The sequence below is a fragment of the Asterias rubens genome, chromosome 21 (assembly GCF_902459465.1).
Source record: "Asterias rubens chromosome 21, eAstRub1.3, whole genome shotgun sequence".
In the NCBI taxonomy this organism is placed as follows: Eukaryota; Metazoa; Echinodermata; class Asteroidea; order Forcipulatida; family Asteriidae; genus Asterias; species Asterias rubens.
Window position 1 is genome coordinate 9,272,216 of NC_047082.1, and position 15,037 is coordinate 9,287,252.

Consider the following 15,037-nt stretch of genomic DNA (forward strand, 5'->3'; position numbering starts at 1 on the left):
TCTTCTCAAACAAACTCTAACTGTGCTTCTTGGTTGTTCACAATCCCTGGTCTCCGCCGGTTTGAGACTTTTAGAGTTAAGTGTAAACTTCCTGTCAACTTTTAACCTTGTATATCTTAAGCTCATAGCCACCATCAGTACCTACTGGAGGTACTTCTGCTCAGGGATAACGATCTTGCTTCAACCATGGAGGAAAGGTTTAAAGGCTCTAGACGTTATTGGTAATTACTCAAAATAACTGCTAGCATAACAACTTTGGCAACGAGCAATGGAGAGCTGTTGATAACCTAAAACAAACGGCTCCCTCTGAAGTAACGTAGTTTTCGAGAAAGAATTAATTTCTCATTAAAATATTTGAATTTAAATCTAGACCTCAGCTGATGAGGTATCCAACTCAAGCAACTGAAAGCACACAACTTGTGCAACAAGGGTGTCTTTTCTTACGTTATTCTTTCTCAACTTCGACGACCAATTGAGTTCAAATTTTCACAGGTTTGTTATTGTAATAATGCATATGTTGAGATTCACCAAGTGAGAAGACTGGTCTTTGACAATCACTAAATGTGTCCAGTGCCTTTAAACGGGAGGAGATCGCACTTGTTGTCACGACATTAATGAGATCTTATCATTGAAGCACTACGCAGAAAACATAGATAAATCAGACGAAGAGGCTATTTAAGTCCATACACACTAACACGATTAGGCTCGACTACCTTCCAGAATTTCTTGATAAACAATCTGTCATCAACTTGATTTTACGTTACGGTGAAAAAAAAAAAAAAAAAAACACAGAACAACAACGATGCAGTTGAGTTCTGGCTGTTTTTCCTAAATTGGTGTATCGAGTGCTGGAGGGGGTGAGACTTCTTGCCAGTCGTTTGAAAAGGTGAACAAAGATGCGTAAACATTGCCTTGGATCTGTCGAGTTGGTCAACGAAAAGCCTTTGAAATCTTTTGTTATGAAATGCTTATTTTGTTTTAAAGGTAGAATATATAATGTTCCACACAGGTATACCGCGAAATTGCATGGTCTTCCTTATACGTCGTGAACTACCACTGCACGCCATTGGAGCAAGTTTTTGACTCCATAAAATGGCCGACCGAGTTAGTTGGCGAAGTAAGTACACACAAATTATTTGTGTTCGCTCCAAGCTAAGTTCAAACAAAACTTTCTCGCCATTTTCTACATTCATTTCCGCCCCATCCTTTCTCTTACTCGTTCTCATTAAGAATGACATCCATCCTTTCTCACTATACTCATTATAATACGCCCATCCTGCCCTTCTATTATCATAGTGTTATATGTATGTATTCATATAACTATAAAAGGCCCCGTGTGTAAAATGAAATAAAACAAACAGCCTTGGTTGTCAAATAAACTACATCTTCCACTATTTAAAACCTTTATGTACATTTTCTACACAATACATGCGTCTTAGGTCGCACACAAATTATTACTTTAGGTGCAAAGGTGCGTCTGTGCAGTTGAATAATAATTACATGAAACATGAACTTCCGCTTTCCGCTACGATTGGTTTCTATTCTAAAAGTGCAACAGCTGAACTAAATGCAATCTTGACGGGTCGTCGTGAACGTTGTGGCAACGTCGTGACGACGTTTCGATAACGTCTTATAAAGACGTCTTGTCGGGCTTGATGACGAGGTCACTTCTCAAGAAACAATGTATTTCACGGCAACATTGCCAGAAGATCCTGCAATCAATTCTAAATTGTTCGGTTTTCTTTTGGGTAGTTATTCCAGATTTTTGTTTTTTTTAATGCAGCGTATCCGAAAACACAGATGCCTGTTTGAGGTTGATTCACGAAACACAGACGACTGTCTGAGGTTGAGACCACTCTTAGAGTAAGAGAAAGAGAGTAGTACGTCAATGTGTTGATTGTCAGCTAGGCATGAGTTCTGATTCAGTGTAGGCATCTGACGTCATACTCTTAAGCCTCGTCTGCCTCAGACTAGCCTGCCTTCGCGCCCTACTAGACCCACAATGCAACGTTTCCCTCATCCGAGTCCGGAAGTTATCCGAGAGAAACGCGTAGAGGAATGGATTGAGGGCGCTATTCATGAAGTAAGCAAGATACGTGAAAGCCGTTAGTAGGGCACCAGGTACAGTCCTGTCATCGAAACCACCGAATAAACTCAAGACGAACACGAACTGCAGAGGGAACAGACAGACAGCGAAACACACTACCATGACGACCAGCAAACGGATGACTTTCCTCCGAGCAGCCATGACTGCCTCGGCGTTCCGTTTGCGCTTACTGGGTGTCTTTTTAAAACACTTTTGGGAGAGGGAGTGGCTGTTGCCACGGCCGTAGGCAGGCGATGGCTGACCGCTGTTAGGTGCTGGTTCATATTTCCTGTGAATCTGCCGCTTATCCCCTCCTTCTGTCTTACTCCCAAGACGTGATTTGACGCCCCCTTGTGTCCTCCCTGGTGTAAGATGCTGAGGACTTGGAATCTCAGGTTCTGTATTTGTTTTATCAATGCACGGTGTGGACTCATCTGTGTTGTCAGTTATAATCACATTATTCAAGTTATCTGATCTTTTGTCTTCGTGATGGGAACCAACTCCATTAGACCCGTTCTCTGTGATCTTGATCTCGATTTTACTCGATTCTTCTGGTATCGGTTTATCGACATTGGAACTCAGTATCACGTCATTACACGGCTTCCAGAGCACTGTCGTTGTACTCGATTCCCGATCGTCGATTTCCACGAAGTTTCCATTTTCATTTTCATCCGGCTCAAACACAAAAAACGGACCTATCATTTCGGGGGCGTTTCTGCTCTTCCTTGGTGTTGTTTCGCAGCTACTAGGGCGAAGTAATGCTTCATGTGGAGTGTCTTCATTGTCGCTGTTGTAAAGACAAGGAGTTTCCGGTGGTGGAGGCGACAACTGAGGACCGATGTGGATACGGAGGCCCTCGCGAAGGCCATCTACCGACAAAACTGGGGTTTTCTTGGTTTCTGTCAGACTCGATACAGCCTTGTTTCTTTTATAGGTAACTTTGAAACGTGATTTTGATTTCTCAGCGCCTTTGTGGCTCTCAACCGGCATTGATGCAGTCAGTGGGTTGCTTCCGCTTCTACTACGCGCCCATAAACCCTGCCCTATCTTAGTGTACAACACCAGCATGATCATTAATGGCAACACATAGCAGACGATCACCATTGCTATTCCCTGAGTTTGGGCGCCATTATCCAAAAAATTTCTTGATGGAGCGCAATACGTTTCATTGTCACGGTACGGGACCAGTTCGTAGAATACGAACACAGGAACGCTGAGTGTTATACTCAATAACCATATCACTATAACGACACCTATGAGGCGTTGCACTGTTAAAATCCGCTTCGTTTGAAATGGATACAAAATGGCGATGAACCGCTCCATCGATATCACCGTCAACATAAACACAGACGCTGTCGTCGTCATGGTGATAGCAGCCCGATGGGCCTTGCAGATGAAAACCCCCAATCTCCACGTATCCTGCGTGAACCACAAGAGAGTTGGGATCACGCAGCACAGCGTCACCAAGAGGTCAGAAACGGCCAGGTTCAGGAGGAAAAAGTTGGTGACGGTGTGCATACTGCGGTTGCGCACAATGACGAAGACGACTAGGACGTTTCCCGCCAAGCTGATGATGAAGACGGACACGAAGGTCGCTATGAGAATCTCCTTGACGGGACTCACGGTGTATAGATCAATTTCGCCGTCGTTGTCGACGTCAGTGTCGCTGTCGTTCATGACTGCGACCGATAGTCCTGGAAATAAAACGTACAGTTGAAAAATAAAATGAAAGAGTGTAATTTTGTTCTACATTTTGTACATTGTTACGTATGCTACAATGTTCAACTGTTTTTGAAGTCTGGATGATCCTATTCGACGTATGTTGGTAACCTACAGTCCATTTCAATGGACATCTTGGTAACCTGCACGTTTTGATCGACATACTGGTACCGTGCTTGTTCCGATCGACATAACTGGTACAGCGCACGTTTTGATTGGCAAAGCTGGTACACATCGATTTGATCGACGTATTGGTTCACTGCACGTTTTGATCGACATACCTGGTACCCAACACTTGTTCTGATCGACAGGTTGGTACCCCCCGCTGCTTGTTATAGTCTTGCCCAAATCAACTGACAACGGGGGCACGTTGCCACCTTCTCCTGGGGCTGAAACAGTGTTACCGTATAATTGGCAACCAAAACAACCATGTGTTATCACTTCAGCTCACTTGGAAATAATTGCGAAATAAAAGACAAATACAATGTTCAGGGGTCTTACTTTAAAAGGTTGGATAAAACCTAGTGTAAACGGTGCCCTGTCCAATCTCGGTAAAGAACAAACAGAAATTCAGGTTTCAAATTTTCTCAAATATTGTTTTTAATAATCGGAGCAGAAAATTGTCTTAAGACAACTTTTCGAGAATAAATATTTGGTTTGCGGTAACACCATGTGTGTATATACTTGCCAGGTATATTATGTTCTTTAGAGAGCACGTCTTGCTTTATGTTCCACTACCGCGGAGTAGATTTTTGGAACTCAAGAGACTCCTTTAATTCGTTGTATACATGCTGACATAATTTTACTCGTAAAAAAAACTAGAACACCTCAGCAAGTAATTTTTCAAGGGAAGCTTTCTATCATCACTATCTTCAAACCGTGTAAAGTTTAATGTATTATCTGTGCACATTGCTTTGCGTCGTACACAAAAAAAGTACCCGAACCATTCCATTGAAACGGGAGCCCGCTTTAATAGGACCCAATGTTATCTGTTTACACAGTGAATGTCCAAAATTACATTCTGTGTACATCCAAATGCTGAGTGTATAGGTGAAACCCAATCTAGAACATTTACGGTAAGCACAGATGAGGTTTCAAGACTCAGGGGGCTGAACGCAAATAATATCTGTTTCGTAGGTTAAGCATGCCCCCCCCCCCCATTAAATTGGCTCATGGAAGGTGACACTGCATCTGGAGAATAAGTAGGTAGGTAGACCCACATTCATGTGAACAGAAGTGGAGCAACAGAATTACAGCTACCCTGTGAGAAGAACATGGAGGTTTCTAACTAATTTTATTTTCAAAGGACGGAAATTCTATTGTGACATTTTTTATGACATCACGTCGGATGCATGGGTGAAGTTAATTGTTTTGATTAGCTGTCAGTGCCGTCATAAACTTCGTTAGGTACAAAACTACACTCATTTTGATGAAGTTACGAATGAATTAAGAAATATCGCTGTGTGCACCTTGTGTATAATAATGGGCAGACAGTTCTACATTTAAGGATAGGAGTAAAGAAGTCTGCAGGGGGCCGAAAGAAAGAACCCGCCCAGAAACAGGTCGAGTAGGGAAGGTTTCAAGTTGAAAATGCTTAGAATTAGACTTTAAGTTTGAACAACACCAAACAACAGAGTCAAGCACCCCCGAGGACGATCAGAGCAAACTGATCGAAATGTTGAGTTGTCATTTTTGTCAACCACCTGTTTTGTTCAGTCCAACACTTCTCATGGTGCTATCACAAACCTTTCTTGATTAAATAGAAAATACAAAAACTATTTCAATAACACACCAATTTAAGGTGGTTGCATTCAAACATTTGATAAGCCACTTCGTCTTTTATATTTAGAAACGGGCAATGCATTTTCCTGGTACGATAATTGCTAGTCCCATCATCGCGTTGCGAGTCTGTTGTTGAGTGCACATGTGTATAATTGGAAAAAGAAATATATGACACACTTAACACAAAAAACACGATGCATCCAAGCAAACTGGCGGTTTGAAGACTTAGAAATAGTGGCTTTTTTCTCTCCGACTTTTTTAATTTCGTCTCGCCACAGAAAAAAAAAAAAATCAATTATCTGAAAGCCCACACGGAGTTTATTACATTTTGCTGAGCCTTTTCCAAGGCAAATATAATGCGTTGCAAGAGACTAACATGATTTCACACCTCCAATTCGGTGACAAAAACATTAAAAGTCCCAGGAGAGATATAAACAACTTTTAGTTTTCTATAATTTGATTACCAGGATTCTGTTTTTTAGTGGAGATTTGAAAGCATTAACACTTTCATGGAAGGATATTTTTCTGTCACGTCGTGAAAGGCTTTTTGTGAAGTTTTATCCGTGTCTGTGCTTCTTCAGGCATGACATTAGAACTGAGTGGATAGAACACGAAGAATAACAAAAAATCGATAACTCAGAAATGTTTAAACCTGCAGTGTGAACACTCTACAGAAGGTGTAAATTGTAGGATACGTGGATGCCATCTCAAGAACGCCGGGTGTATTCGAAAACAACATAAAGTCCCCTTGATCTTGAGGTATAGATAAACGAGCGATAGGATAAGGGTGAATCAGAGGGCAGCAATGTAAGTGTTATTGAGAGACACACACGACACACACACAATACTTAAAACATGACAGATGAAACAAGGAAGGTGACACTAGTCTTCAGATGGTGTATCTCAGCATATGCATAAAATAACAAACCTGTGAAAATTTGAGCTCAATCGGTCATCGAACTTGCAAGATAATAATGAAAGAAAAAACACCCCTGTCACACGAAGTTGTGTGCGTTTAGATGGTTGATTTCGAGACCTCAAGTTCTAAATCTGAGGTCTCGAAATCAAATTCGTGAAAAATTTCTTCTTTCTCCAAAACTATGGCATTTCAGAGGGAGCCGTTTCTCACATTATTTCATACCATCAACCTCTCCCCATTACTCGTCACCAAGAAAGGTTTTTATGCTAATAAAGATTTTGAGTATTTACCAATAGTGTCCACTGCCTTTAAAGGCACTGTGGACACTATTGGTAAGTCTTCAAATTAATTTTGAGCATAACAAACTACTTGGTAACGAGTAATGGAGAGAGCTGTGTAGCACCACCGGTGTTAAAACACAGTTCTAACACTGTTCTCGAAGAGGGCCTGGCAAAAACAAAACAAAACACAATACGACAGAAAAGGGAGAAGAACAAAATTGATGACAAATCAAATACCATGTGAAGCGACAGCAGCAATCTGTTGTGTTGAATTGGAAACTGAACAAAGCAAGGAGCACGGATAATGCAATGGAACTGGTCTGAGAGGTGAAAAACACTAATCCGGATTCCGTTCACAAGGGATTTAATTAAACGATTGTCATCAAATGGAAACTGGTTTGAGAGGTGAACAACATTAATTAGTACACAGGGGATATAATTAAACAATTGCCATGAAATGGAACTGGTTTGAGAGGTGAAAAACATTAATCAGTACACAAGGGAGTAACGATTCGCACATACAATTGTTTGCCATAACGATAGTTAAAACTATCGGGAGACCACTTAAAATGATTTTCTAACATTATGGTTGTTATTAATTTTTATATAACACCCAAGCCGATCCTTGCCATTTGATTGGAGGATTGTCCGTCACGTGATAGCAAATAAAAGTACCATTGCACGCTGAGTCACTCGCCGTGCTTTTTTGTTCCATCCGAAAAGTACCATTGCACGCTGGCACGCTGCCAGCGTGCAATGGTACTTTTCGGATGGAACGAAAAAGCTGAGTAAAAACATCACTGCGTGCGCGTGTCTTTGGTAACGCAGCAGGTGTTACTGCAAGAAGGCATAGTAAAATTACTAGCATTCGGCTTCTACAGTTGAAATTGTTTGTTTTGAAAGTTGTTTCTTTCAATCAAAATGACAAAGTTCTACGTGGATGTTATATAAAACAAATAATGAATGTTTTTCATTCGTGCAATGGTGCGAATATGTTCATTCGTTGAAAGCTGGAATGTTCCATTCAACTCGGCTCCGCCTCGTTGAACAGAACATTCCATCTTTCAACTCATGAACATATTCGCACCATTGCACTCATAAACATTCATTATGTGTATAAAATTGAACAACAGGTTCCAAACACTTCATTTCCTGTGTGGATTATCCAAAATCCCTGTTCTCTACCCTCATCATTAAAGCCATTGGACCTTTTCGGTACAGAAAAAAACAAAAAAAGGTCACAGATTTACAAATAATTTACAGGGTTTACAGAAGGTAATGGTGAAAGACTTCTCTTGAAATATTAGTCCATGAAATGCTTTACTTTTTGAGAAAACGGTAAAACAATATAAATTCTCGTTAGCGAGAATTACGCATTTATTTTAAACACATGTCATGACACGGCGAAACGCGCGGAAACAAGAGTAGGTTTTCCCATTATTTTCTCTCGACTCCGATGACCGATTGAGCCTAATTTTTCACAGGTTTGTTGTTTTATATATAAGTTGTGATACACGAAGTGTGGGACTTGGACAATACTGTTTACCGAAAGCGTATAATGGCTTTCAACTGTGTCAGTTTAAAGTAAATCTGTTGGCATTGCGTTCTGTGTCCTACAACACGTATCCATACCCTTTAAACGAGCACTCTGCTAATAGGGTTTTAAACGCGAGCCCTCAACGTCTCAAGTAGAAACTGGATAGTTCTTGGTCTTGTTTCTTGAATAGATTATGTCTCCTTCAGCGTTAAACTGTTTAAATCATTTATATGGAGAACGGCAACTTAGAAACGAAGATGATCACGAAAGATGTGGAATGGTGCCCCGTGTCAAGGAAATGTTAACTGTGAGTGATTAGGATCTTACAGTGACGTGCTACATCTAATAATCATTTCGTATATCATAGTTGTCACGTTTGGGGATTTATGGTTTGGGCTACACGCAACAGTCACAATTAATTTCAGGAAAAGTACAACAGCCGCGCACTACTTAAAACAGTTTAAAATGTGTTCGGTTGTCTGCCTAATGCCCACCTGGTGTGTCTTACAATCATGCAGGGGCACAAGCCGAGGGTTGAATCAGGAGTTGTCTTAAAAGGGAACCAACCTGTAACCAAAATGGCCTAGTTTTAAAGCCCTTGGACACTTTCGGTAAACAGTATTGTCCAAGGCCCACACTTCGTGCATCACAACTTCTATATAAAATATCAAACCTGTGAAAATTTAGGCTCAATCGGTCATCGGAGTCGGGAGAAAATAACGGGAAAAACCCACCCTTGTTTCCGCACGTTTCCTCGTGTCATGACATGTGTTTAAAATAAATCCGTAATTCTCGCTATCGAGAATTTATATTGTTTTAAAGTTTTCTCAAAAAGTAAAGCATTTCATGGAATAATATTTCAAGAGAAGTCTTTCACCAATACCTTCTGTAAACCCTGTAAGTTGTTTGTAAATCTGTGATTTTTTTTGCACCAAAAGTGTATAATGGCTTTAACCGCTGTTGTCGACGTATGCAAAGAGCATTATGCATACGCCCTCAAATTTCCATTTCAGAAAACAAACGACCCGAACTTTGAATGCGTTGAAATACGTTTGTAGGTTTGAAAAAAAAAAAAAAAAAAAAAAAAAAAAACTACAGCTTGACGCACGAATGATATGGATCGTGCTGCCCACACCAAGAGCAATCAATCCTAAAAATACACAGGAATTATGCCTTGCACATTATACTAAACGGTAAATATATAAATGTTAACCAATTCGGCACAGTTAGGTCTTATCAAACTGTTTCCAGCCCACATACTAAATGGGCTTTATACAGTTACATTGTTAACAACATATCTATTGGCCCATGACAAGAAATTGTCGATGTTAAGCTGAATAACAACAACAACTACAAACAAACAAAAACACTTTTAAAGTTTTTACAAAACTGTACTATATAGAACATAGCCTCGTAACTTATAGAACAATTTCGCAGACGTCTAAAAGCAATCTGCAAAAACGAAACTGCACACGTAGTCCGCGCTCTACGGAATAACATTTTAACCCCACAGGGAAGCAAATCCTTCATTTTTAGCTTTAAATTGCCTCATAGTTAGATGGACAATACATCCGATACATGGAACATGATTGTGAACACCGACATAAATGACATATTATGGCCTTGCTGCAATTATCCCTATAGAATAGTTACTTCATTTGCTTCAATATGATAGAATACTCTAACGCAATTGACATCTAGGAAGCTTGTGGGAAAAATAGGCAACTGGACCAAAAAAACATGGCCACAACAACGAGACAATCAAAAGGGAGATTACGCTTGTTAACATCACGACTCAAAATAAGTAGGTAGGAAATCAGGTTACCGTTCCACAGGGAGGAAGTACACGGGAAGAAAGAGCCGGAAACAGGTTGCGAGAGAAGCGGGGTGTTACATATAGAAAAACTGACTTTCTAATTGTTTTACAATCGCAACCTTCGCATTTAAACATACCGCCTAGCTTCTATGACGCCTTCGCCTCACAAAACATGTAAGACCCGAATCAGCTTTTTCTTTTTGTTTGACAACGAGAACGTGCGAGTCCATTCTGATTACGTTTTAGCGTCACGGGATTTCGTTTTCCCCATTTTCTATAGCAAAGAATGGGGCATCCTTGAATCTAACTTCGTTTACTAAACAGTATTATACTTGTTTCTTCTTCCGAAGACGGAACCTGTGATTGCTTGTATTATTGTCAACACAGCCTAAAAGCTTACATTTGGTTCTGGATAATTGAGATGTCCTGCACGGCCGTTGACCGGGTCTGATTAACAAAGTACGTGTTATAATGCTCGTTTTGTAAATCGCTAAGAAAATAAATTGATCTTTGTGGCTCGAAGCGATATCATGCAGTCACAGTTCCAGTCGTATATCTCACGAACAGAGCACACTATTCGAGAGGTCAGGACGTATCTTACTTTTCATTTTATAACTTGTGGTGGATAACCTTGATGCCTACTGGTAACAGTAATCTGGTTTTATACATCGCGTGCTGGAGACAAATTCGATTCCCGTGGTTTGCAAATAGGTAACACAATCAGTGACATTATTCTTGAAACGGGGGTGCAATAATTACTAGCTTTCTGCCCCCCCTTCTGAAATTAACTTATCCCTAACCGTACCTGGGTTTAAGGGTATGACAGTCTGACTTGGTTTGCCGGTGTCAGATGCAATTGTGTCCGCCATGCAATACTGTCCGCTCCGGACACTTTTGCATATGCAATCGTGTCCGGCGCTATGCAAAGACCGTCCAGTGAACATGCACATGACTGTACGGTATGTGCGCGCGTAAGCGGGTGTGCATCCACTGAACCTACGTCTATGCAGCATGAATATTCACGTTTTTTATGATTGCAGCGAATACCCAACGGCCGAACATTTCCCATGTCATTCATGACATGCACTTGGCTTGTGAAATGGCGAACGTGTTCCGTCGACCAAGGGCGTTTAACTTACTGCAAGGACGGTTTTGCACGGGGGCGGACAAAGCTGCATATGCAAATAATGTCCGCGCGGACACACTTGCACTATGCAGCAGCGTCCGGGCGGACACCATTGCATATGCAAACCGTCCAGCGGACATTATTGCATATACAATAATGTCCTCCGGATAGTATTGCATAGAGGACACAATTGCATGCGACACCGGCAGATCACATAATTATTCGCACGATTTGGATCCAAAGAGACGTGTGGTTTAGTTTGCTTCAACATTTTAATTTATTGCTTGGTTTATATCAGAAGAGAAAGTTTTACAGCCTTCAGAAGGCTTAACTCGGTCACATTTTCCTTATATTAAGAATAGTTAAACAACATTTAAATTAAAACAAATTACACAATTTAAGATTACCGAAAATAGTTGCTTGGACGGAAAGGTAAAAAAAAAAAAAAAAAAAAATCTAATTTTTGCGCCAGGCTCACACGGTAACAAAAATTCTTGTTATTAGGCCTACGTGAGAGTTCCCCTTTAAACTGTATCCAACCTCGATTTGACGCGTGTCAATCTAGGGATTTACATATTTGACGGTTACACATCGATCGTAGTTCAAACCCAGTAATCAGCCACGTGGAGAACACTCTACAACGATCAAGCACAACTTATTGCTGAAGCTCACTGGCGTCATTACTAATGCCAGAAAGTAGGACAAACAAACCAATATTGACTTTGAAAGACACAATTTAGTGGCTCAGTTTTTCTTCATTATGATAATTCTTGCCATGAGAGCTCGCACACTTGATACTTGATGCAAGCACACTGTTCTTATTAAAGACACTGGACACTATTGGTAATTCATTGTCAAAGACCAGTCTTCTCACTTTGTGTATCTCAACATATGCATAAAATAACAAACCTGTGATTTTTTTTAAGCTCAATTGGTCGTCGAAGTTGCGCGATATTAATGAAAGAAAAAACACCCTTGTCACACAAAGTTGTGTGCTTTCAGACGCTTGATTTCGAGACTTCAATCTTATTCTGAGGTCTCGAAATCAAATTATGTTGCAGCGATAGCATGAAATGATAACAACGTCGAGACTCAAACTACCTGTAACCATGGAGGAGTCGCTTCCTTCCTCCGTGCTTAAACATTGAATATATTTGCTTTGGTTTAATGCCAAATACACCGCAGAAAAACAGCTTTTATCCGGCTTACTCGTGTTATTTCAATCTAAAAAACCCAGACCGTGATTTATGAGGCTTTTCGCAGAATCCCAAAAGACTGGTTTACGTAATTATATCGGAATATTATTCCCATGTATCATCAGATTATTTTTTGGGCTAAACTCCAAATTCTCCCGTGTTTAGCCAAGCAGGTGATTTTCTCCATGCGGGGGATTAATCGAGAAATATGACAGTTCTTGGGGATATTATCTTGTTGGCACCGATCCTTGTTCCCAGGGCAATGCTTCGTCAAGCTACCCCTGGCTTTTATGCATCCACACGACCGATGTTAACCTAGGATGACCACCCCTCCCCAAAACCCAGCGGCATGATAACTTAAAGGCACTGTCACTTTTGGTAATTACTCAACATTAATGTTAGCATAAAAACTTACATGGTAGCGAGCAATGGAGATAGTATAACAAATTGTGGGAAACGGCTCCCCCTGAAGTAATCACGCTGTTTTTGAGAAAGAGGTAATTTCTCACTCAAATAATAAATTACTTCATGTAAAGCCTTTTATTATGCATCTGAAAAGCATACACAGTAATGTAACAAGGGGTATTTTTTTTTCTTGCTTTGAAACTTCTTGTAAATTCGATGACACATTGAGTCCAAATTTTCACAAACTTGTTATTTTGAACATAAATGCATATTGAGATACAACGAGATTAATGGTCTCGATACCAAAGGTGTCCAGTGCATTTAAAGCATACGCCAATCGGTTCTAAATACTGTTAATATCGGTCCGTAACCATGAGTAATCAATAGCTGGGGAGGTCGGTTAGTCTCCCCCTGTGTGGGGGATTACCTCCCCACCCAGGGGAAATCAACTGACGCCTGGAACTAGAAGGGGGTGAGAAACTGATAAGATAAGCGGGGACGAGAGGCTCCAGTGGGCCTTAGTAAGACAGTTTAACAGTCATTAGTTAAACGACTGCGGGGTAGGTTAGAGGGCTTTGAACACCAAAAGAGGAGCAACAGTTTTACTGTGGAGGTTAAAAATAACAACAACATGCCGTGCTTTAAGGCACACGAACTTGATTTCAAGACCTCATATTCAGAATTTGAGGTCTCGAAATCAAGCATCTAAAAGCACACGACTTCGTGACAAGGGTGTGGTTTCTTTCCTTATTATCTCGCAACTTCGACGACCGACGGCGACTGAGCTCAAATTTTCAAAAGTTTTTTATTTTATGCATATGTTGAATTACACCGAGTGAGGAGACTGGTCTTTGACAATTACCAATAGTGTCCAATGTCTTTAAGTGCGACTGTCTTTAACAGCTTGTTAATAACATGCCAAGTTGCAGCAATTCAACGACATAAAACAAGATTCGAACATCATGAGAAATGCAACATTTTGTGAATTTTACTTGGGTTTCAGCACTGTTAATACTAAAAGGTCTAAAATAAACAAAACATACCTTCTTTTGATATATCAACATCCATATTGAAACTGGCAGGTTTTACATCCCAAGAAAACAACAAGTAAGTCGAGAGATCTGCTCCCCACCACGTAACGCTACATCCACAGCATGTAATTCACCCAAGAATGTTTAGAGCAGTTTCTCTTGGTTAACACAGTTGTCCAGGTGTGGTTTCTTGCTATCCGTCCACGAGATGGGTTTAGCTGTCACTGTGGAACGATCTCAAATCACACTATGGTATAGTCAACTCCCCCAGTGCGCATGTTTAACTGTCTGCTGACTGCTCCTGTGGACGCGAGCATAAGAGAGGTACGTGATAGAGACTGATGTGGGTAAGTGGTGATGCGCAGCATTACACTGATATAGAGTGGGAGGGGCAAACCGGATCGATCTTTGTTTGTTGATGGCCGAGGCATTTACAAAGGTTTGAAACAAATCGCATGAATTCGCCCTGAAGCACGGAAACCGAGCAAGTGCTTCTAAGGTCGGCATTTAGGGGTCTTAAGGAGGGAAGTTATAAGCAACGAAGGGCACATCCTTAAAAGAAGTCTCCTAGGAAAGTTAAATCCGTGGAAGAAAAGAAAAGGGGAGGAAAGTAGGGGATGACTTACATAAATGGCGCCGTCTATATTATGCGGTAAGGAACTGGAAATAACGAAGTTGCAAGGCGATATTCTGCATAAGGACAATAATTAGCCTGGTTGCGTGTGGCCGTAGGTTTTTACTGTTTTGTTAAAATGACGCAATCTTTCAAAATGTTAAACGGGGTTTTGTGAAAGCTGAACAAAAGATCTGACCACTATGACCCTATGTGGTTTTTAGTTTTGTTCAAGTAATCGGAAGAGTACACTGTGATAGAGCCCTGTGATTACATCCCTGAATTCCACCAACAAGACACAGATTACCGAGGTGTGATACGAACTATGGCACTCCACAAGAACAACAGAGCAACTGCAACTTAGTCCAGCATTCTCCTGAAGACGATCAGAGAATACTGATCGAAACGTTGAGTTTTTAACCACCGGTTCTTTAAAGAACCAACATTGATCAACAGAGATATTCAATTGTTGTTGCCGCAAACATCTCTTTGTTAGCCACGATACCTCTCAGATGTCTTGGACCGT

General features: G+C 40.7%; 1 protein-coding gene across 1 annotated transcript; it reads right to left on the reverse strand.

Annotated features, from left to right (window-relative positions):
* Positions 1–525: 525 nt before the first annotated feature.
* LOC117304285 (trissin receptor-like) lies at positions 526–14,144 on the reverse strand. The gene is made up of 2 exons (XM_033788662.1): positions 13,911–14,144; positions 526–3,780 (listed from the first exon to the last, which is right to left on the reverse strand). The coding sequence occupies exons 1-2, from the start codon at positions 13,933–13,935 to the stop codon at positions 1,901–1,903; spliced, it is 1,905 nt and encodes a 634-aa protein (XP_033644553.1). The 5' UTR covers positions 13,936–14,144; the 3' UTR covers positions 526–1,900.
* Positions 14,145–15,037: the final 893 nt, after the last annotated feature.

Excerpts from the sequence above, each read along its gene's own strand:
- LOC117304285 (XM_033788662.1), bottom strand. The coding sequence starts at position 13,935 with ATGGATGTTGATATATCAAAAGAAG. Across the intron at positions 3,781-13,910 it reads TGTTGATATATCAAAAGAAG|GACTATCGGTCGCAGTCATG; the intron begins GTATGTTTTGTT and ends TTTTATTTCCAG.